Below are 25620 nucleotides of genomic sequence, written 5' to 3'. Positions count from 1 at the left end.
TTTAAACCATTTATTGCCATTATGTTACAGATCTGAATTACATATGGAAACACCAATACTTGTTATCACTGGAAATTATGTGTAGACATGTAACATGAGGGTTATACTATTGCCATTAAAGAAAAAGTCAAGAATTTTGAGCACTTAAGTTCTTGTGTCATAAAATTTTGTTCCCTTAGAGTTTTTTTATTACACAAATCTCAATAGATAACATACATATTATTACAGGCTGCTATAGATAAAACCATGATTCAAAATTTTAAATTAGTTGTATATTTTGAACTACTCTTGAGGAAGAAAAATAAATTTCAGCATCGATAAGGCAGCAGAGAACAGGTTTAGAGACTCTCGGCTATTCAGTAATGTTGGCATGGTCATTAAAGATAGCGTTCTGTGTTTTCCCCTCAGCAAGACTGTTCATGCTGATGTGATCTGTGGCTGCAGCAGTGGCTAGAGCTGTCCCTTTCTCGGGCTGGTCCTTGCACTGCTACGCAGATGACCTCTTACTCATCTCATAGTTCATAAGTCGTCCACCCTGAATGAGCTGCACTGCTTCGCTTGCTACATGGCGGCCAGTTTCGAGGCTGCAAATCTCATGAACAGCAACAGAGAGTGAAAGTCATCCGCCCACTGATAATCTCTGGAGATTTCTTCATGTTATTGATAGCAGCAATGGGGAGACTCCAGTTGGCAACTGGGCCCCAGAAGTTCGTACTCATGAGATAGTCTCCTAAGTCCTTGCTCCGGACATAGCCTGCTGCTTTGTAAGCTAGCGCCCCAGCCATGGCCCTGCTGGTGGTGATGAAGCCACTCCCTAGACAGATGACTCCACTGTGGACCCAGCTGAGGCCCTCTGCTGACAACTGCCATTTCTTTTATCATTTTAGCACAGTGTCTGAACATTTTGGCATTACATATTGTTCTTTTCCTCCGAGTGTCCTTATGCCATTTTGTCAGTAAGTACAGTTCCAGGTGTTTTTTGGTTTTTTGGTTTTTGTTTTTAATCTATTTTTTTTTTTTTTTGGTGTTTCACCCATGTGATGAATTAGAAGGGTGAACTCTGTAGGTATAAGGAGAAAACCACTTGGGTTTAATTATGCCTCTGACATAGCAGACCCAGTGGATCTATAAAACTTTATATGGGTGATAAGTATCATAATTGGCCCAGTGAATTTCTAGAAGTGAATCCATCACAAAAATTCATCACAGACCATTTAAACATCAATTGATTTTTCATTATTTAAGTAATTTTCTACTAATATAGAAACAGGATAAAGAAACAGAGGCATCAAAAATATCTAATGATAGGGTGCAAATTTTGCTTAGCAATTGATAGCTAGGGAACTACTATGGAAAATTATGTAGCAGACTCATAACATTTCAGAGGAAAGTATCAGTTTATCAAGAACACTATTAATAAAATTAATCAAGATTTTGCTTCATGTTTCCTGATTTTTCAGTACTTTCTTAAATTTTTTTATTTATTTTTACATTTTAGAATAGAGACGGGATCTATCTCTGAAGAATTTCTTTTGTGTGTAGAAAGTAGGATTTGGGGAGAAGGAGGATATTTAATCCAAACCCCAAAAGTTTTCTTTGTGGATTCCAGAATAATGTCTCCGGAATGTGTAGTAAACATTTTGGGGAAGATTCTTATTGCTGACTATAATGAATTTTATAGTCATGCATTTTTCATTCCATGAATTTACCCCCCCCAAAAAATGTTTTCAATATCATAAAAAATTCCAAGGGGTTAAGTTTTAAACATTTGTGATTTAAAGAACCCTAGTTCATAAACTAATCACATAGCTTACAAAATGACCTGTTTCTTCCAGTCTCTGCTAGGATGGATAATAGAAATATACGACAAGGAATGTTGGAAGAAGGCAAAGATGGAGATAGATTATAGTAATTCCCATTCTAGAATGTTTTGTTTGTTGAAAATTTATGTGAAGCAAAGGGAACAAAATTTACTTCTAAGCAGAATGTAGGGCTTTGAAATTTCTTACAGTTGAGCACACTAATTACAGTAAGTCCTCCTATCCATGAGTCTCAGATGTATAGTCTAGCCAAATGTAGATTGAAATGTTTGAACAAAAGCACACAGATGTCACATATAAGGACTTTATACTCTAAGGAATATAGTGTTGGAAGCATTTATATTGTGTGAGTTAGTAGAAGAGATATATTGACAATCAAAGCATACAAGATGACTTTATATATATATACTATGCAAGTATTAAATACAAAATGTCTTGTAAGCATTCTTTCCTGATTTATACTTAAATACGAAGAGAACTCTGTAGATGAACAAAGAGAATGTCTTGTTAAAGACAGTGACCATAGGGAGTTAGATGGAAATTATAAAAAGATACAGGAATGAACAGAGCTGGATAAAAAAATAAAGGTTCTCATGCCGGCAGGAAGATAAATGCAAAAATAAACAAAATAAAAACAAACCAATGAAAGCAAAAATCTATGCCCTCAAAACAAAAATAAGCAATCAACCCCAATTTAACCAAACCAGGTCTCCAAAATGAGGTCCAAATGGAAATTAACTTAGAGAATTAAGTGATTAAAAATAAGACTCTGGAAGCTTAAAAGTAGAAGGATTTAATAGAGGGTATACAGGATAAATTGGTGAGACAATGCCAAGAACAAAAAGAAAGAAAAGGAAGAGAGAAAGGTACTGGGGGAGGGGGCAGAGAGGAAGAGAAAGAGGGAGGGGAAGGGGGCAGTTCTCTGGAAGTGACACCAGACCGAAGAGCCCCTCAGATGGCTGAGGCGGTGATGGAGCAATCACAAACTTGCTCACTATGATGTGTCTGGTCCTATTCCATAGAAAGCATTAAGAGTTTCCATGACTGAAAATACAGACAAATTCTCCCATTCCCAGGAAGGTATCGTACCGTACGCCTTCATAAAAACAAAAGAAACGAGATTACAGAAGGACCAGACATGGAAAGAGTTTTCGGAAAGCAGCACAATGAATCCCCTGCAGTCACTAAGAAGCCCCCACCAGTCTCTTCTCCATTCTAGCTGTGAAATCTTGATGACTACAGAGTGGTGTGAAATCTCTATTAAAAAAATAATACCTAGAGGGTGCTTTTTAATTAGATTTCCATAAAGATTCTCAAACATCATAAATTCTCTCCTATTAAATAAAAACTAATGTTGAATATATAGGCATAATTTGTTCTTAAGTGAGAATAACTTTTATCTTTGGTGTTGTTTTATGTCTGTATTTTCTGACTGCTGAGGTGGATTTATCCTGAAGGTACGAGATTTCTCATGGAATTTCCTACTTACAGCTATGCATTCTGCTCTATTTTGTATGCCAAGTTTCAACAAGATACCCAGATGACTAGGGTCATATACATATACATACACATACACACATATACATATATCACACATATACATATATATATAATATATATGTATATATATACATATATATGTATATATATATATATATATATATATATATATATATATATATATATATATATATAGTGTGTGTGTGTGTGTGTATCCCTAGATCTTATATGATAAAGTTATGACCTCCTTGTGGGGGGTCCTACCTTCAGCTGTGGCATAGCTGATTTGTTAAACCCATCAATTTAAATTTTACAAAGCTTGAATGTCTTTGTAAATCAAGGATATAAAGCTTATATTCTTTCTATCATGGGAATTTTTGTTAAATCAGAGGACAATATAAAATTCATTTAATGGGTTACTGTCCTCAGAGTGTTCAATCTAACATTTATTTGGTACACACCATTGCATTTAGCACTATAGACACCTATGTTTGTGACCTGACTGAATTCCTTTGGGAGACAAAGTATATAAACAGAAATGTTCGATTAAATATCTAAATATGTGAGACAGACCATGGATAGCAAGAGAAGAGACAAGAGACTAATGTGTGTTTTTACAAAGGAATGATGGCTGTGTCTGTGTTACAAAATGATATTGATTCAAGCTGGCAGTGAGGTTTGCGGATGGTGTCTGCCCAGGCAGTTGAATCATGCAGAGAACCATATGTCAAAGTGAACCCCGCATAAGGAATGTTCTGGCTGTCTGCTGTAAGCCTTTGTCACAGACAAAGATATTTTAAAGATAATGCTGGTGTTCAAAACTCATTTTGTTTGTTTTTTCAGAAGACTTTTTAACTGGTGCCTTATATCCACCACCTTGTTCTTCTTTAGCATCAGTGGAAAAGTCATTTTAAGTCTTAGTGGATTAGGAAAACAAAGGTAGGAAAAAAACAATTGAATTCTGAGTGTCCAGAGACAGTGATCTTCAAATATGCCTGTGAATGGGTTGGACAATGCATGTTTTTGTTTCCCAGAATGAATGTAGAGAGCAAATTCACAGACACAGACACACACACACACACAGACACACACAGACACACACAGACACACACACACACACACACACACACACACACACACACAGAGAGAGAGAGAGAGAGAGAGAGAGAGAGAGAGAGAGAGAGAGAGAGAGAGAGAGATCCTAACCATTAGACCCACTAGACCTCCAGGGAGGTTCAGTAGGTCTTCCCATCTTCCTGTCGGATGGTGAAACTGCCCTTCTTTCCTTTTCTTTCAAGAGTGTGTTCTGATGTGAGGGGAGCTTCATTAGAATAACATAGGAGTCTTAGTTTTCTTCAGGGGACTTTTTAAAAAATCATTTTTTGCCAAGATCACAAAAATTATGAGAAAAAGCTTATTCCAAGAGAAGGAAAAATTCTCTATCAGGGATTTGAGGTTTTAAAAACCCAGAGTTAAGGCTTTAAAAGTGCACCTGAAAGACATTTGAGTTAAGACTTATCTGCCTGTAGGGGAAGTACTTCATGTCTTAATTCATGTGAAAGATAAACATAGACATTTTCCTGGCATTGCCTAAAGTTAACTTTGACTTTAGTTATACATTTTAGCAAATTAGACTGTATCATTGCTAGGCATCCTAAAATCCTTAAAGTTGGCTTTAGAATGTACTTTGTGCAGTCTCATCAGTGGATAACACTTTGGTTTTTCTATATATTTAAAATTTTTTTAATGTAAAAAACATGTATTTACATTAGCTAAAAGGTCATGGAGATAAAAGTTAGAACACAGAGGTAGACATTGGAAAACAATTTCTAAATAAATAAATGAATGAATGTATTTGATAATAATATTATTAATAATAATAATGCTCCATTGGATGTTTTTGAATTATACTGAAGATGGAATGCTAGCATATTCATGGGAACATGATACAAAGAAATGGAGAAAGAGGAGCAACTGGATAAAAATAAATTGCTTGGGCACTTGAGTGGTTTCTCTTGGTCTGTGTGACCAGAGCAGCTGCAGCCAACATTAATGTTTCCAACTGAGCAAGGCTTGTGTGGGCCACTCTCTGAGCAGATGGTCGAGAAGGACACGTGTAGAGAGAAGCCATGGTGACCCACATAGCGACAGGCTTCTGAGAAGGCAAAGCAAATCTATCATAGAGTCATTTGGGAGTGAAGTCACAAATTGCTTGCCAGAGAGCCCTAACCATTTATGCAAAGTATCAAGTAAGAGTCTTCAATGCATGAGTAATTAAAAATATACTGCCTAGTTAGAAATAAATTCCCTAATTGCAAATAACTGAACAGAATACTCTTAATAGTTCCATTAATCTCCACATACATCTTACGTTTGTGCTAAAAATTTCTTTAATAATACACAAGACAAATATTTAGAACAATGTTAGCAATTATAGTAGTTTAATAAGGTGACTACAGCTACTGGTTTTCATCTAAGATCCTGAACTTCATGGACTCTGGATTGTTAGTTGCATTTCCAATACCCGGGGTTATTTACCTCTTGTTGAGCTTGTCTGAAGTCCAAGTAGACAGTTGTTGGTGACACCCAGGAATTCGTGCCACTACTGCATCCACACAGAGAAGTGCAGTCCTTACTCTCCCACCAAGGACATTTCTCCTTGCAACACATGGGGATTATTATAGAAAACCATGATCAATTGAATTTAAGAGTTATAGAGCTTAGACATACTGATGCAGCTACAGAACTACTTCTGCAACTAAGGCTCAGAAATATTGTAGATGAGGGGCAAAAATGATTCTAAGAGGCAAAGGAACCAGGAGTTTACTGTGAGACTATAGCTTCTAGAAATTTCAGAAGCTCCACACATTTGGTCCCAACAAAATGACTGCTTAAACACAAGCTGAATCAAAATGACATCAACAGACATGCTAATATGGATAGGAGAAGCCCACAAGGCCTCGAGCACACTATGCTTAGAGTGAGAGGCAAGGTCTTATCCAGTGAAGAATACATCACTGGGGTTAGGGTTAGGGTTAGGGTTAGGGTTAGGCTTAGAGTTGTTATTTATATACAATAGGCATACACAATGTTTAGATTTATATTTAACAACAAATGATGAAAAATATGCCATGAACTTAAAAATGAGCAGGAAGTAGTGTATTAAAGGAACAAAACCCACTATGTATATGAGTTTGGAGGGAGGAGAGAGAAGGGGGAAATTATGTAATTTTATTATAATATCAAAAAACACAAAGAAGAATGAGATATGTGTGGTGACATACATCTTTATTCTTAGCACTGGAGAGGCGGTGCAGGTACATTTTTATGAGTTTGAGGCCAACTTGCTCTACATAGTAAGTTTCAGTACACCCAGGTCTATGTAGAGAGATCCTATCTTAAAAATTAAGAGTAAATAGTTGTAATAAAAAAAAAAACAGTAATACACAGGAAAAGGTGATTTTCCTAACAAAGTCTATTCTGAGACCATTAGATGAAAGATGAAATGTTTTGTTTTCCAATGCACCTGAAAATTACTCATATATCAATTAAACAATTAGAATTTAATACCCAAAGTGAAATGATGCGTGTCATTACTGGTTGAACATTCATAAATCAAAAATTCCAAACTCAGAAATATCCTGAGAACCAATGAACCACAGGGAGTATTCCATATCATGATTCCTTATTTCATATATGAAATTACTAAGAGTCTATTGAAAATACAACTCTTTTTTTTTATTATTCGATATAATTTATTTACATTTCAAATGATTTCCCCTTTTCTAGCCCCCCCACTGAAAATACAACTCTTAAATTTGATTGACTGTTTTGGGGGACTCACCTTCTAGTGGTATCTGTTAGTGCAGTCCTTTCTCTGTTTGAGCCCCACATGGTGGCCAGATGTGGGCCTGTGTCCCAGAGACTTTCCATGGAGATCTCTTGCCTTGCCAGGTGCGAGGGTTCAGGTAAAGGGGAGATGTCAGGACCCATAATGGGACAAGCTAATAACTAGCAGGTGATCATCCTGAAATGGCTTGCTTGAGATTATTATATAATCTGGGACAGGTGTGCCCTTATTAAGCAAGGCTGAAAGGGAGAGCAGCTCTATTCCCCAAGAGGCAGTGTTACAGCTCTTAGGACAGAAGCTCTCAGATGATGGAGTCATTCTCACACACACATTTATTCCTTCTGGATAGGTTTCTTACATACAGTTTCCAGGTAGGTCAGGGTCTGACAGCAGGCACTTCCTATTGGCTTTGTCTGAGAGCTTGAGGATACCTATCTACATGTGGGAGGGCTTGGGGTGCTGCTCCTATGTGACTGAGGGTTCCCTCTCTACCGGGGGTGGAGGGCTGTGGGAAGCTGCAGCTATTTTGCAGGAGCCTGATGCACAGGAACAGGCAAAATGCCTACCGTCCCTTCAGGGTCACCGGGGTTTCTAGATTTAGCTCAATAGTGAACCAGGATACTTCCCACAGCCCACTGCCACAGAGTTTTCCATAATGATCCCCATCTGTTGCAAGGTGGGAGAGGAGGACTGCATTTATCTGGGCAGATGCAGTAGTGGCACACATTCCTTGGTGTCACCAATTGTCTAGTTGGACTTCAGACAAGCTCAACAAAATTGAGAATTTAAAAGAACCTCTGTATATAGAGATTTTCCTTACTTCTCTTAGTATGTAGCCACCTGTGTGTTGTCCCTGGGCTTGGCATTCTTCTTCACAGAATGTGTTTTCTCTCTCGGGACAGGGAAGAAAGGTCACCTGATTTTAAGGGCATAGTAAATGAGGGCCATGAAAGGATTGAACCTCTGGGAAAGCAATTTTCAAATACACTCATCATTTCAGCCTGTACCTCCTACCCGATTTAAGCAGATCTTTTGATTTTGTATTCTAAGCTTTCAGAGTTTAGCAAAGAAAACTGCATTGTTGCTTCTTTTTATTTTGCTTTATTTTAAACCTCCTCTTCATTTAGTGCCTTACTTTTCCACCAATATTTCACTTTCTCTTCTTTTTTATGGGCTGCTTCATGTACAAATATGTACTGTTTCATGGAATATTTGTGTTACATTTCCTCTATGCATCTTCAATAGAGTCATTTTAAAAGGGAGCAAATACTTCCCCCTTGATTCTCCTTTGAATAAAGTATCAAGAGAAAATGTGGGTGTGTGTATGCATTATCCATTTTGTTTTAAGCTATGCACATAATACCAGGCTATTCTTATGTATTTGTGAACATAATAGCTAGAGCCCAACTGGTAATTCTTCTCGATCAGAGTGTACAGCATGCTTAGTCTTTAATTGAAACCTTGCTTCCGACAAACGTTTTTCACTCTCATTAACACCTTCACATCTATCTAAATATATATCCATATCTTTATATGCACCTACCACTGTTTATTTGTTTATTTTGGATTGTATTTCCTTCCACAGGGCAGTTAACTGCTCTCTGGAACTTTGTGAGGAAGGAGCTAATAAAGGAAGGGAGGAAGAAAAGAATACTTAAATTAAGGGAAAGTGTACCAAAACAAAAACAGTGACCAGAAGGAGTCTTCCAATGAAAGGAAAAAGGGATATAGTGTTGTAAAGAAATAAAAGGGAAATCAGAATAAGGATTAAATGGAAGGGGATGGGAGGGAAGGGTAAAGGAGAGAATATAGGAAGGGACTTCTAATACTAAAGATCTTAAAAAAAAACATATGGAATTCTTCTACTCTAAGAGTTTGTTCAAATATATGCATATATGAAAGGAACCTAAAGGGAACCAGCATCTAATAGAGAAGACAGTGTCCCAACTAGACATCATGTGCCACCATTAAGACCTCCATTGATGGGAATGGATTACATCCTGTTGAATCATTTGCCACATGGAGGCCAAAAGACAAGCCAGACATCACAGGCTATTGCCAAGGCTCTTTATTATTCTCCATAATTTGATGATAGCATCTTATTGCTGAATATAAGAGCTTCCTTATGTCACTGGCCATGAAGAAATCAAGTTGTGGTTCAGTCACTCCTACTGACTAACATTTGTGGAACTAAGAGGTACTTTTACATACTACCAAAGAAGAGAGACAATTATCAGTATCAAATATGAACCATGTGATGTAAACCAGTGACCTACATTTAAGGTATACCAGGGCAAATGATGGGGGAGTAAACGACCACTTTTTCATTTAAATTGCATTTACATATCACTCCATGCTTATCGTGACTAAAGACAGTTAAGACCAAGACCATGACCAAGAGCCTAAGGTCAAATAAGTCTTGAGGTAATGGTATTATTCTGCTGAAGGAACATATCATTAAAATGACTCCTAATGATCCAGTGCTACATCAGTAGATCAGAGCATCATTCAGCTGTTATCAGAAGTTTCTTCTTGCAGTAGGTACAGAGATCTACAACTAGAGAATGTGCAGTCAGTGAAAGTCTTGGAAGCATTCCCTTCTAAATGAGATGTCTTCAAATCACTCCACTCAAGGATCAGAGAATTATGTGAAAGAGGTTGACAGGCTGCAACAACAAGAGATGATGGATGCACAGTCACAACAGGACTAGTATACTTAAGAGAGGATGTGGGCATGTTTAAGAGCTTCCAACATGGAGAAGGAGAAATGGACACAAAGTCCCTGGCCCAGCTATACCACTCCTGGGCATACACCCAAAAGATGCTCCAACATATAACAAGGACGCATGCTCCAATGTGTTCATAGCAGCCTTATTTATAACAGCCAGAAGCTGGAAAGAACCCAGATGTCCTTCAACAGAGGAATGGATACAGAAAATGTACATTTACTCAATGAACTACTACTACTCAACTATTAAAAATTCTGTGACTTCTTGAAATTCTTAGGCAAATGGATAGAACTAAAAAAATATCATCCTGAGTGAGGTAACCCAGTCACAAAAGAACACACGTGGTATGTACTCACACATAAGTGGTTATTAGTCCCAAAGCCTGGAATGACCAACTGAAGACCACATGAAGTTCAAGAAGTAGGAAGACCAGAGTGTGGATGCTTCAGTCCTTCTTATAAGTGGGAACACAATACTCATGGGAGGAAATACAGAGACAAAGTGTGGAGCAGAGACAGAAGGAAAGGCCATCCAGAGAATGCCCCACCTTGGGATCCATCCAATATACAGACACCAAACCCAGATACTATTGAGGGTGCCAGCAGGCGCCTGATATAGTTGTCTCCTGAGAGGCTCTGCCAGAACCTGACACATACAGAGGTGGATGCTTGCAGCCAGCCATTGGACTGAGCACAGGGTTACCAATGGAGGACTGAAGGAGCTGAAGATGTTTGCCATCCCATAGGAAGAATAATAATATCAATCTACGAGAAACCCCAGAGCTCCCAGGAACTAAACCATCAACCAAAGAGTACACATGGGGGGGACCCATAACTCCAGCTACAGATGTAGCAAAGGATGCCCTTTTGGGTGTCAAAGAAAGGAAAGGCCCTTGATCCTGTGAAGGCTTGATGCCTCGGTGTAGGGGAATGCCAGGGCAGGGAGGCAGGAGTGCGTGGGTGGGGGAGCACCCTCATAGAAGCAGGGGGAAGGTGAATGGGACAAGGGGTTTCTGGAGGGGAAACTGGAAAAGTGGGTAACATTTTAAATGTAAATACAGAAAACATCCAATAACAGAAAAGAAGAAAACAATGATATTATTTATTATGCATGTAGGCTATGTTGTATGTGGGGATGTGTATGTCACAAGGGTAACAAGTTTGTGGAGAGAAAAAAAAATCCCAACCCTAACTTAGAAACTATTTGCAATTGATACCCACTGGGAGATGGAAAATAAGTTTCCCAAGTGGGGCTCATTGGGCATATCACCAACATTCCTAGGCACTCCCAACAACTTCTAAGAGTTGGCCAATAAAACTGGCTCTATCATTTTGTTTTTGGGCTTCTCTTTTGTTGTGTTTGTAGGTTGGTTTTTATTGTCTCATTGTTTATTTATTTATTATTTATGAGGTAACCCAGCACTTTGTAGGACACACCCACACACCCACCCACACACCCCCTACACTCACACACACTCACACATACACATTAGCTATCCTACTTTTTATCATGCTATACCCTCACTTTCCTTTTTAATATATTTACATCCCAGTGTAAGAGAAATAATGACAGGATTGATTAATAATACATTGGTGGCTGCTTCAGCCTTCCCGGAGTCTCACTGGGTGTTGTACGTGACAGCTGGTATGTCACATCAACCATTGCTAAAACAAAAGCACATAATAAGTAGGAGCTCTTAGAAAAATTATGAATTTGTAAAGTCATCTCAGAAGTAATTTTTTCAAGCATTTTTTACCATTTATTTATCTCTCTGTGGATCTTCTTACTGCTCTCTATTTGTGATTTGACAGCTTTCTAGGCAGGCTTCAGGCTAGAGTCGTTGCCTGATGCTCCATTTTTGCTTTTTATATTCTGTGGAGACTTTCACTGGACTCTTTTCTTTTCACTTGTTTTTAATGGGTCCTGAGTGGTCCAACTGGATCCATGGCCTCACCTTGCCCAGGCTCTCAGGGAAGACAAATCAGATTTTCAGCTCCAACTGTGAGTTAGTCAGCATTCTGTGCTTTCTAACAAGGGGAGGGGTAGCTTTATCCTGAAGCAATGCACTCTTCTGTCCTAATTTGTTCTTCAAAGTTCATGCTTGTTTTTCCTAGAGCCCGTGTAACTATGATTTTCTTTATGAGCATTTCATAATTTCATTTATGAGTTGTATTAGCCACAGTCATTTATATTTGTCTTTTAAACAAACTTTTGTATTGATTCTTTGTGAGTTTCACATCATGCACCCTGCTCATTTCCCTGTCCCCTCATATCTTCCCTTTCCTCTTGTAACCCCACCTCAGTTTAAAAAGCACACATAAACAAACAACAACAACAAACCATCTTATTGTGGAAGCTGTAGTATGTCACAGTGTGTCACAGTATATCCCTTTGTCCAGATACACTTCTTTGCAAATATTCATTGGAATGGTTCAAGATTTGTCTTCTGTGATACCATCAATATTGGACCCTCCCGGGGATTTCTCCCAGTTATCCATTTGTTGCCCTGTGCCATGAAGATCCTTTAGCTTTGGATCAACAGGAGTGGCCCTTTCATATATCCCATACATTCACAGATGATATAGATTTGGTTGTGGGTCATATCAAAGCCCTGGGTCTGAACCTGAGTGATAGCAGAGATGGTCAGCACCACCGGGATGGGATCTCCAGCTCTGCTCATGCTAGGCTACCCAATGTCTCCATCAGCGGGAGGCAGGGTCAGTTCTCCTGCTCTCATTCCCTAGTAGCCTGCTCATCTGTACACACTCCGTCAGCAGCAGCTCTACTGTGTTGCTAAGTCAAGGTTCAGGACCTTCACTCCGAAGTACAGCAGCCTGTGAGGAGCTGGGCCAGCCTTCCTGTTCTCATACCCTTTGAGCTGCCTCACCTTTTGCCGTCAGTGCCAGCTTCACTGGGCTACCCAGGTGAGGTCCAGGGTCCACTCTCTTGAGTGAGATAGCCAGTGAGGGGACAGGGATAGCTCTCTTGCTCTCATGCCCTGGGGACCAGGTCTCCTGACTACTGTTGCTGGCTAGGGGCAAGAGGGACATCACCTGTGCACCTAGGTTATATCTCACAAGTTGTGGGCAGCTTTCCTGACTGCAGGACATTGCAAGGAAACAGTAGAGAAGCATCACCTCTGTGCACATGCCACCCCATGGAGGACAGGTGATGGGGTCAGCTCTTTTACCCTCATACCCTTTGAGGCAGCTCACCCTCTGACCCCCCTGCCCCTGTGCTCTCAGGGCTAGCTCCAGCATGTTGACTGGGTGAGGCATAGGGACCGCTCTCCCAAATGCTGCCAGTAGTGAAAGAAGGGTTAGCACTCCAGAGTGCTGCATTCAGTGAGGGACAGGGTCAGTTCTGCACAACCCCTGGACATCCAGATGGTCCCAGGGAGCTAACCCTGATCAGGGACATTCCCATGTTCTCTGGTGGTAATATGACCCACAAATATCAATACTGACACTGGCCACAGTGTAGCCACAGACTCAGCCATGGCCTACAGTGGCAGCTTGGGTTGGGAGCTCAACATGGCTCCAGACTACACACAACAGACTATTTTTCTGTACTCCTGAGTCTCCAGTTTCATCTTTCTTCATAATTGTCAAGCTACAATACTTCTTTTTCTCTCCCATTTGGCCGCCACATTCTCATGCTCTGTGGTGGCCGGTACCATAGCTTGCAGGTCACTGGGTGACATCATCCATTCATGTTGGTGGACTGTTAGCAAGAAGGTATCTATGGCCTACCTGTGTCCTGTACTTAATGGCGATTCTGTGGGTCACATGGTGGTCCACAATTATCGGTCTGTCTTCATTCGTCCACACTGGGCATCCTGGATTTGATTTGATTTTTCTAAGTCCTAGGCATAAAACACCTTTGGCCACCAAGCCAGGCATCAAACTAGGATGAACAAAGGACTGCCACCTCTCTGCTTCTGACTGATATGAGAACACCACGACCACCAAGGTGTCTCTTTGTCCATTGCCAGGACACACACACACACACACACACACACATATTTTTTTTCTTTTGTTTATGGTGTTTTGTTAAAGATTTTCAATACCATACTTTCTCTGGCTGCCTAGTGTTGATAGTTTAGTATCTTTGGTTAGCATAGATTTTCTTCCAATTATAGGAATATATATATACATATATATATATATATACATATATACATATATATATATTCTATTTTTTCCTTTGCAAATACAAGCAATTAAGGGCCAAATGCAGCCAGTAATTGTTAATTTTTCTTCCTTGAAAACTGAAACCTCTCACCAATTCCTTTAGACTTACAGATAGCTATTATCATTTCTCACATGATAGTGTCATGAATAATTGACAGTCTATGTTAATAATTGCACATACTTTCCCTCCAAACTCAGAATATCAAGTCTTCACACCAAATGAACTTATAATTACTGTAATAAAATAGAAAACAATGAGAGGCCCTACCTCCTCAATTATCTTTGATAGGCCTGTGCTATTTCATATGGACTTTCTCAGAAGAAGATGAATGTACCTGCCAAAATAAAAGACAGGAGCCTGATAACTGGTGTCTCTGTGTTCATTTCTGCACATTGATGTCAGTTCAAGAGGATATTGGAACCCAAGGAAATTCTATAAATAGCAGCTTAACTTTTGGTTAGAAAGAAGAGTGCAATTGGATTATAATAGCAATAATGAAGAGAATATATGAGAGAATATTTGGTGCAATCAATGCAAATTGTTAAGGATTCTTTCCCTCTTTTGGGCAGATTGGGGTGGTCAACATTTTACTTTGTATCCCTGACTAAATTATAACTTGTAATCTTCTTGCTTTATGCTGAGACTACAGGAGTCTGTCAGCACAACCAGCTTCTATGAGTTGAAAAGGGAAAAGAACAGCATTCAAAGCAACATCTTCATAGGTCCTTTTAAAAATCACTTCACTGTAGTGCAGAGTTAATTATCCCTAGACTTAATATTTATTTATTCTTGGTTCTTGTAATATATGGAGTAGATTATGTATAATATTTCTTTTTTTCTCATTCTTTTTTTTAATATTTTTATTTTCTATATTCTTTGTTTACATTCCAAATTATTTTCCCTTTCCCAGATCCCCCCTCCCCATATGTCCCATAAACCTTCTCATTAAGTCTATGTATACATTTCACAAGGTTTTTCATTATTACTTCTTTGGTTCTCCTAAACACTGCTCATAAAGTCTTGACCTGACTTGATCTGAATTATCAGTTTCTACCTGGTTTCCCAGTGAAGTATGTCATGTGAATACTTGTCTGTCTGTACCTATGACAGATTCTTCTGTACAGTATTGCATCAAATATGCTGAATTTCAATTATCTTGAACTAAACAAAGTACTGACAGTGTCCATCATCAATTTTTTTAAAACAAATATTTTGATTATTTTTTGTGTTTGAATGTTTGCATCCCTGTATGACTATGCAGCATATGTGTGCCAGGGACCCATGAAAGCCAGAAGTGGTGTTGTGTTGCCTGAACTAGAGTTACAGACGGATATCAGTCATCATGTGGGTGATGGGAACTAAGCCAGGGTTCTCAATTAGTGCTATAATTGCTGATCCATATCTCTAGACCCTCATTAAGCACTTCAGTTATATAGATAAATATCCATCAGAAATCAGGTGAATTGATTGTTAAGGTTGAAATACCAGAGCCCCACAGGACAGGTGTCTTACCCTTGGCTTGTCCTGATTGGCTTCAAGTTTCATCATCTGTGCTGATTATGTCTATGTCTAAATTTCTGTCCTGATACATGTTAGAATAGACAAGGCCCCATTTTAATATGATTACCACTTTCAGACCCTCAAGCACAATTACACCCTTACACCTTAAGGTTCTTGGTAGTTAAGCCTCCACTATCTGCAGAGGGTAACATTCAGTTGATCACACCATGAAAATGTGCAGATTAATCATTACTCTTAGGGCAGATCCTACTTTGAAGTCCATCACAATTAAAACATAAAACTTGTTTAATTCTCTGTCTCGTCCTTTCTCTGTTCAGCTCTTTCTAAGTTTTGAGCTCATTGCTTCATCCTACATATCTTCATGAGGCACTTTATGCTAGCTTTTGCACATTATAACTTTTCCTTCTCCTATCTATGCATCTTCATTATTTTTTGCTACCCCATACAAGCATGCCTTCTGCCCTCCCTTGCTGTGCCTTTCTTCCTGCCTCAGGCAGAATGAATTACTCTGTCTTTCTTTTATTTATTTATTTATTTATTTATTTATTTATTTATTTATTTTTACTATTCAAGCATCCTATTTGGCATGGAGAGGTGGCAAATTTTGAATCAGAATTTATATGAGGAAAAGGAGAATCACTTTGTGGTCAAGATCTGGTCCTAAAATCTGCAGACTCACAATGGATCAACTAGCCTTGATACATGACAATCTAGAGTGTACACTGACTTTATTCTAAAGACAAGACAGGAAACACACAGAATTTGTTAATGTTCATTGCTGTGACCCAATGCTGAAAGAGTCAACCAAGAAGAAGGATCTCTTTTGATTCAGTTTCAAATGCCTCAGTCCACAGTTGTCACAATCAATTCTTATGGGACTAAGAAATAACAAAATAACATTTCAATAGGTGTACATGTTTCATGACACCAGAGAGCAGAGAGAGACAGGATGAGACCAAGGACAAGGCACTCTTCAAAAATAGTCTGTAGTGACTAATTTGTTCCAACCAGTCCACACATTGTAAAGTTTCCATCACCTCCCAGAATCTTATAACTATGTATGATATAGTTATATCTATATTTATAGAAATATAGTGGAAAGCACTTCATTTTCACATCATAACCAAATAGGCCATAGTTGAGGCTGCCGTTGTTTTGTGATATATTTTTAGAATTATGTTTGCCTGATAATTGCTATGATGTAATTCGCACAAGGACCACTAATTTGAAAATGTATGTCATCAATTATTGTGGTAAAGGTGCACACAACTCACGGAATAACCCTCACCCTGATAGAAAAGTTACTGTATTTAAATTGGAGGGCAGTTGGATCAACAGCATTAAGTTTATTACAAGAGATATTAAGATTACTTCAGAATTCTAAAGATTAGTGACATAATTTGCCAAGGAACACATTCCTTGTTTTGTAAGTGTGTTTTGTTTATATGCTGTTATTTTGAAATTGTAATTTTTCTTTTGGTTTTATAGTCTTTAAAAATATCACTGATTTTCACTGTACTGGGAGAGTTCCTTGCTAATGATTGTGTCATGCACAGCAGTGATAATGTCGATTTTCACTTTGCTGATGTGTTATGCAGTGCATGCAGTCCTTTCAACAGGTCCTCTTATTTGAGGCTTATAAATATGAAGATTAATTGCATTAATTGATCCTCATTTTATGAGTAAAGAAACCAAACTATGTCTCTTGAGATTAATAATGGGCTTAAGTTCAAACTTCAGAAGCTACATTTTTTTTCACACAATTTTTTACTCTAGAGTCAGTGCTCTTAGCATTGTAATAGAAATTGTCGGGCAAATTACAGAACACTTTCTACAATGTTAAATTGGACTTAAGCAGCCAGCAGTAAACAGCTGTGAGAAAAGACTCCTCTGACTTTTCCTGATTCCTCTTTATATCAGGATTGGTTCAGAGTAGAAATTACTATGTACTCCTGAGGATGTAGGGCATGGCCCCAGTTAATGACTGGTTTCTGTCAATATGCTAGAGGGTTTGAAGTACCTGGACTCCATTTAGATCATTAATAGCCTCCAACAGTCATAAACCCTGGTGAGCTCTGATTAACCTTTTCATTACAGTGTCATATGCTGGATACAATGCCAACTTCAGGGAAGCCATTTAGAATGGTAATATGCTATGCCAAGAGGAGATATCCAGAAAATTTCATAATAAATTATTTCATGAGCAGTCAAGTTTTTCTGCCTGAAGATTGCTTTAAGCTCAATATTCCATCAGTAATTCTGCACCCATCTCTTCTACTTATAAGAAGCTGAGTGTAATAGGTTATGGTTTCCACTTTTTTCCAGGGTCATCTACACTGGTATGTAAGAATTCGTTCTGCAATCAATGTACTATTGTTTGAATATATAGGTGTATATTCATCATGGTGAATGTTTGTTGATGCACACACAAGCACAGAATTGTAGATACACACATGCACACACACACAAATACTAAAGATGCTTGATTGTATTGTGTGTGTCTTTGCATATGTATAGAAAATGATATACCTATACAATAATGTATTTAGATGATATATTAAAAATGCCCTTTGAAATTATTTTGAGGACATGTTTCAAAGTTATTGAGGTTTGGTCTATTTCTATGTATTGCAATGCTAAATTCCATACCCGTAGGTCTGGACCTATGAGTGACTTCTTGTGTCTATAAGCTTTTGCTGTGCAAACCTTGTCCCTAGATTTAAAACTATTGGTTAAATAAAATCAGCTACAGCCAATTGCTAGAGTGATTAGAGGTAGGTGCACTTGGAGTGACTTGGTTGGAGTAGGAGAGACCAAAGGAAAAGGGTATGATGGGAAAGCCGCCATGAGGGGAGGGAATCACGAGCACATGGCCAGGAGAAGCAGCAAGTATCTGGGGTACAACACTGGGGAGGTAGCCAGGTTTGCATTTAGAAGATTAGATTGGGGTGACCCCCAGGAGTTTTCAAAGCCAAATAAAATAACCATAGTCTGAATCTCACTTATTTGTAAGCTAGTCAGGGGTAAGCTTAAATTCATTGGCCTATACAAAGTCTTAAAATAATCACTAGCTTCAATGTTAAAATGTATAGAAAAAGAGCAAGGAAGCATATACACGAAGAAACAGTCATTAGTCATTGATATTTAGAGCTCAAAAATGAATATATAAAAAAACAGTGGGAAAAGCATCAGACACTGAAAGCGAAGACATTGTGGTTTCAACTTCCGCTTTCCTTCAGTTCCTCTGTTTTCCCTGTTTAATTGCTCTTCTTCATTTTGTTTATAAGTTCTGGTGTTCTCACAAAAGGTAAAAATGTAAAGAAGAAAGTTGATTTCCATTCTTCCTGGCACACAAGTTCATGCATGGTCTGCAGAACACATGGTCCTTGCCTTGCAGTCCCATGTGAATTCTTTTGCAGTCAGCTCTTTCTTTCAGTGCAGATTATTGACATGATTCTAAAGAAACTACCCACAGAACCAACTATCTTATTTTACTATTCATGGCGGGATTACTAACCCTGAAGAAATCGCCAGAACAGAAACTAGCTACATGCGATTATTTCCAGTGTGTAAAATCTAGATCCACAGCCAGTTTTCAGATGGGTAAAATCTGAATATTTTATTGTTAAAGAATGTGAATGTGTGTAGTCTATTCTTCTCTCTAACTGATTGACTATATGAGTCATTATTTCAGGGCCTATGATTGAAAGATATTCCTCACATTTTATTTTGAATTTATTGAGACAACATCACATCCTGAGCTTACATGCTCCAGCAACTGGGGAGTGAAATAGATACTAACAGTCCAATGTACTCTGTGTAGTCTGCCAACAGAACTTTACAGATATCTGAGAGAGAGATTTATGATCTACCATTAAGATGAAGAACTTCCCTGGAGCTCAAACAACTAAAATTCTTTTTACAACATATAAACCAACCAACCAACAATCAATCCCAAGCATGTTGATTGACAGATGATAACACATCTTTATACAGGTCTGTAACTACATGATCTGAAACTTAGACAATAGAATATTTGTAAAGAGACAGACATGATCCAAAGAATTTGTTGGCAGTTTGGTCAACCAAATTCTGCCACTGAAGTCACAGCCTCAGGAATATATCATAAATAGTATTGATATTCAGGCTAAAAACCAAGTTCTCTGCTTTCTCTTTTTTTTCTGTAAGATATACCATTTAATTCTGTGATTCGGAAAACATCTAGGCATAGGCATAGGCAGTCTAAGTCCATAATACGTGAATGATTATTCAACTGATGATATCTAGATGACATCATTGATTGCAGGGTTCTAATGCTACCTGTATCGCATGATTTTGCTTCTTTCCTCTACTTTTTCAGACTCACACTACTCCCTGTAAAGATATTATCCAATATTGCAGGATATTGATCATTAAAACAGGTACACAGAGTAAAAATTATAATTACTGCTGGAGAAAACTGCCAGTTTTTGAGAGGAGAGTCTCCTGAAACACCCTGCCTTACTGAATTCAACACAAGTGTATACTTGCTAAGAGTTCTACAAGACAGTACATAACACAGTGAAACAAATAAAAGCATTATTTGAAGCTTTGGGTTAATTTTCATTTTGTTTAAAGTTGTAATTAAATATTATTTCTTTTTTCTGTACATATAGGGTATGATAGCATGAACAAAAACAGTCCCCCCAGAGGCTCATATGTTTGAGTACTTGGTCCCCAGTCAGTGGAAAGGCTTTGGGTTAGGAAATGTGGTCTGGTTGTTTGTAGATTTTTGTGTAGTATGAAGGCTTCTTGACATTTTTCTCATCGTGTTAGCATGTCTTTTGATGTTATCCTTTTCCAGCTTATGTTAAGCAGCCATATTGATAAAACTTTATGGGCGTAGCTTCTGACATTACTAGGAGAGACACAATCTCACATCAAATTCCCTGTTCCTCTAGCTCTTGGAATCTTCCTGTACCCTTTCTGCAATTATTCTTGAGGTTTGGGTGTGAGAGCTGCATTATACATGGATTCATTGAAGTGGCTCTACAACTCTGTATTTTGATCAAATGTATTTCTCAGTAATTGTCTTTGTCTCTCTCAAAGATAAGATTCATTGATGAGGGATGAGGATTACATTTATCTATAGGTATAAGAACAAATATTTAAAATATAGTTAGGTGTTATGCTGTTTAGCAAAGTGGTAGATATAGGTTCTCTTCCATGATCCATGACTTACTAGGTCTAGGTAGCTGTCTAGGTTTCCAATACTAGCAATGGTGTGCTTCTTGTTGTATATGTCTTAAATCCAATTATAAAGCCTTTGGTTACCACTATAGCTACTATTGCACTCTTAGGATTATTGGGCCATAATGGTTATTATTGTGGTTCACAGGCATAATACCAGGCTAGGACTATTGGTTGTGTCCCTCCTTTGGAAGCTTTCATAGGACCTTCTGGTAGCAAGACAGATTATCCTCATAGAGGAGGCATTCAGGTAGTCCCAGCTTAGGGGCATCTGGGTCCCATGTCTGAAGGGAATAGTGGCAGTATCATCTAACTGATGATGCTTTTCCCATTCTCTATAGTACTGTGATCATTACATTTCTTTCTTTAAGAAAAATTTACTCTGTATTCTCATCACACTTTTAAAAGAAAATAAGTATCATAAGTCTTTACTAAAAAGAGTTGAGGGGGTGGTTGTTGTCAAAATACATCATATGAATTTGGAAAGAACAATAGAAATAAGAAAACAGAAGTTGAGAAGAGGATATGGGGGGCATGATTCTTTTAGATTAGAGAAGAGGTTTCCAAATACATTAGCTAACTTATTCTATGCCAGTCACTTTCTAAAGAGTTTACAATCATAGATTTACTTAATCAGTGTCATAAGCTACACACACAGACACACACACACACACACACAGAGACAAACACACACATACACACACACAAAACCCACATGCCCATGGACAGCCACATGAACTCACACGTGCACACATGCTCTCGTACATGTACATATGCTTTTTCTTATTTATAAGTATGTTTCTATGTTGGTCTGTTTGCCTTACTATATATAGTGAATAATGAAATATCTGGGGCTCTCTGATGTTGCAAGGAAAACAGGCTTATTTAGTATATCATCTTGAAGGTTTAGATGTAAAAGTCTGTATTATATTTTTCCAAAACGGCACAAGTTGCTACACAATAGGAGAGAGGGCAGATATTTGTGGGTCCAGGTCTTTTTACTTTTTTATAGTTTTTTATAAATTATAATTACTTTATAATTTCAATTCAAATTACTATTCAAATTTTACATAGGTAACATTATCTCATCTTGAGCACTTTTAAAAGATCTTGTTTTCAAATACCACAACCAAATGACCTTTCCAAGTTTAACATTTCACAACTAAGATTAAACTCTAATGCATAATCTTTGGAGGGACTTAATTTTAATCTATGGCATATCAGTGATTAGTATCTTAACATATTTTTCTTTGACTCATATTGTATAAAGGGAAAACCTATGTAAATATAGGATATGTATTTCTCCTATATGTATATAGGATATAGTTATGCCATATGCATCTACTGTGCCGGTTGAGTCCAATCAAATAATACAGGTGATGGCCCCTGCCTTGTGGAGTTTGTGTTGCTTTGCTTTACCTAAATGCAGACTGGGATAAAAACTCAAGGGAAGACAAGCTGGAATGAGTCAAAAAACCCTCCTATTAAATAGTAAAATGCATTTTAAAAACATATTTGTGATGTGTGTAATTGTATAGCACATGCATAGTCCTCATGCACAATATCAACTCATCAAAAACGTTCACAAGAAAACTGTCACATCTAGATTGAAGATTAGCAGACTTTGTCTTTTGTCATCATCTCCCCTCCCCAATACAGTAAACATCCATTGAGGCTGCACTGTGTATCTTATTGAAGGGATTACATGTTTAATACAAATACACTGTCACATGTCATGTCATACAATAGACTTGAGTATCAGTTGATTTTGGTATCCTCACCAAGGGGAGAAATATACTGAAATCAATCTCCTGTGGATCCTAAGGGATGACTGACTCTCTCGCATAGCTACAAATGCCTTTTCATTATAAAAGCCCTTGAGAGAAAGAAACCATTGTTACATTAATAAAAAGCACCATGAATAATAGAAGTACTGTAAAGATATTGAAACCATGTTAGAAATATTATCTTCTTTTGGTCATGGTCATTTTAACTAGAATGATTGTGTCACATTGGTGTTTTTATCTTAATTTCTCTGGTGCTTAGTGATTTTTAAGCATATCCTCACACATTGCTGTAAAAACCACATGTTTAGAACGTTAAAATAATGTCTAATTTCTCACAAATTCCATGACCCAGAAGACTAAACTCCATTTGGCTGATTCTTCTGACCAGGGATTCACAAAGATGAAGATAATCTTTTATTATTTACATACATGATGATATCTTATATATAGATTAAAATTCTATTCTTTCCTGCACTTTAAGAGCACATCTAAAGCAATGAAGAGCCTCTTGGTAGGCTTCTGTCTTTTGAATGTTTGCCATACAGACTCTGCTACTCCAGCTTTGGCAGCCCCTCCCCTGGGCTCATCTCCTGGCTTGGAGGGAACTGGATAGAAAAGTGCTGAGCTGGGTGATCAGCACAGCTGCTGTTGTAGCTTCAGGTCCTTAATACTGCAATTTCACACCAGTGTGTCTCAGCACTTCTTAATTGTCAGCTATAAAGTTCTGCAGCTGCTTCGGTCAAATTTGTCCACTTACTCACAGAATTCCTTGGGATGCTGGCTGGCTAAGACACCAATACACAGTTTTGTCTTGTCCCTGTAGGTCTACTTCATTTAAGCTAAAGCCAACAGTACTTTTAACTATCCTTGGGGTTCTCCGTGGGTCTGCTCTTCCTCAAGGACATCACAACTCTTTGGAACTGTCCATCACTCCTCTCTTTTGTTTAACAATACACATGGAAGCTTATTAAAAGTAAGATTTATCTTACTTTTAATATCTAAGATTTCTCCATAGGACTGAGGACCCGGTGGAAATATTGGCATTGTCAACAGTATTGTAAGAATTTATTTTATTTTTTAAAATTGTTTATTGGGTATTTTATTTATTTACATTTGAAATATTGTCTTCCTTCCCAGTTTCCCCTCTGCAATCCACCCATTCCAGCCCCTCCCCTTTGCCTCTTTGAAGGTGTGCCCCCTCTTGCCTCACTGCTCTAGCATTCCCCTGTGCTGGGGCATCAACCCTCCACAGGACCAAAGGCCTCCCCTCCCATTGATGTCAGATAAGCCATCCTCTCTATGTAGCTGGGGCCATGTGTCCATCCATATATACTCTTTGGTTGGTGGTTTAGTCCCTGGAAATTCTGGGTAGTCTGATTATTTGATATTGTTGTTCTTCCTATGGGATTACAATAGTATTCTGCTTTTTCAGTCCTTCTTCTAACTCTTCCATTGGGGTCCCCAGGCTCAGTCTGATGGTTGGCTGAAATCATATGAATCTGTATTGGTCAGGTGCTGACAGAGTCTCTCAGGGGACAGCTATACCGGGCTTTCATAAGCAAGTGCTTCTTGGCATCAGCAATGGTGTGGGGGTTTGGTATCTAACCCCCACAGATGGAATAGATCCCTAGATGGGGTGGCCTCTGAATGGCCTTTCCTACAGTCTCTGCTCCATTTTTGTCCCTGCATTTCCTTTAGACAGAAGTAATTCTGGGCTAAAAAGTTTGAGATGGGTGGGTTCCCCTGTCCTCGCCTAGTGGCTGTGCCTATCTACTGGAGGTGGTTGCTACAGGGTCTATCTACTCTTTGTTAGATATTTCAGCTAATATCATCCCTGTTGGGTGCTGAGAACCTCTTGCTTTTCTGCAATCTTGAACTTTCTAGTGGTTCCCCCAGTTCTCTATGCCCTGCTGCTACATATTTCTGTTCAATATCCTGACCCTTGGTACTTCTGTCCTGTCTGTTCCCACACCTGATCCTGCCCCCCTTTCCTTCCCGTTCCTCTCTCCTTTCCAGGTCTCTCCCTGCCTCTATCTCCTATGATTATTTTATTCCTTCTTCAAGGTAGGATTGAAGCGTCCACCCTAATAGAATGAAACTGCATGAGCACCCTGGCCTTTAGAAGACAGTAGAATTAACTCTTAGTTAATTCCTACACTAAATCAAATTTTAAAAAGAATTTTACATGAAGAAAGTCTTATTAGCAAGGATTTCTTGCTACTATATTTTCACAAATATGAGTTTATGTTTTGAAATCTCCAGAGGAAAGCAGATGTGAAGCTCCTATGTAAACAACATGTGCTTTCAGACAATCATTGATGAATATGTGGCTTATAAATTTACCAAAAGAGCACAGTTCATATGTTATTCCAACATCTTTGCTTTCCTGTTTTTTTTTTCTAGAGACAGACTTTTGGATCTAGTCTCACATGTCATAAATTCAGGGCTTTCCGCCTTTTTTTTCTTAAGATCCCTAGGCAATATTACTGCTTCTTCCCAGCATGGGAGACCCAGGGACAGTCATGTTGAAGATGTGTTTGCTAAGTGAAGCTGTCTGCTCAGAGCCTAAAGTGGATCTCTTTGTTGACCTGCTGCGTTTAGGATGATGAGAGAGTGTCTGCCTGACTGTTTATTACTGTTTTAAAAAATAATGAGCTGTAGAGAATATTTACAGCAACTTTACATCTCCCTAAAATGATCCTCTTCCTACAGATGACAATCAAGTAGCACATTTAGAGAGTTAAAAGGAAATATTAGGTTGCTTCTTTGTTATTGTTGTTGTTTTAAAGGTAAAAGATATCCATGCCTTTCTCTTTTTACTATTTATTTATCAATTTGTTTCTTCAGGTTTAGGTTTTTCTTTCTAAATGAAATATTGTATATTCAGATATTTTTGCTTTTCTCTCACAATCAAAATTAATTAATGAGTTTTGTGTATGTGTATTATGACTGTAAGTGCCTGCTTGTCATAACTTGTATATTGAGTTTCA

The 25620-nt window shown here is 38.2% G+C and overlaps 1 protein-coding gene and 1 non-coding gene across 2 annotated transcripts; both read right to left on the bottom strand.

The window, feature by feature from the left end:
• Positions 1–487: 487 nt before the first annotated feature.
• LOC127696847 (mitochondrial pyruvate carrier 1-like) lies at positions 488–785 on the bottom strand. Its single transcript, XM_052199775.1, is given in 2 exon segments — positions 488–572; positions 574–785. Coding segments are annotated over 2 exon segments (297 nt in total).
• Positions 786–13755: 12970 nt separating this feature from the next.
• LOC127696896 (small nucleolar RNA SNORA48) lies at positions 13756–13897 on the bottom strand. Its single transcript, XR_007980344.1, has one exon. It is a non-coding gene; the product is annotated as a small nucleolar RNA SNORA48 (small nucleolar RNA).
• Positions 13898–25620: the final 11723 nt, after the last annotated feature.

The sequence above is a fragment of the Apodemus sylvaticus genome, chromosome 11 (assembly GCF_947179515.1).
Source record: "Apodemus sylvaticus chromosome 11, mApoSyl1.1, whole genome shotgun sequence".
Taxonomy (NCBI): Eukaryota; Metazoa; Chordata; class Mammalia; order Rodentia; family Muridae; genus Apodemus; species Apodemus sylvaticus.
The sequence above is the reverse complement of the archived record's forward strand: the minus strand, read 5'-3'. Positions and strand labels throughout refer to the sequence as shown.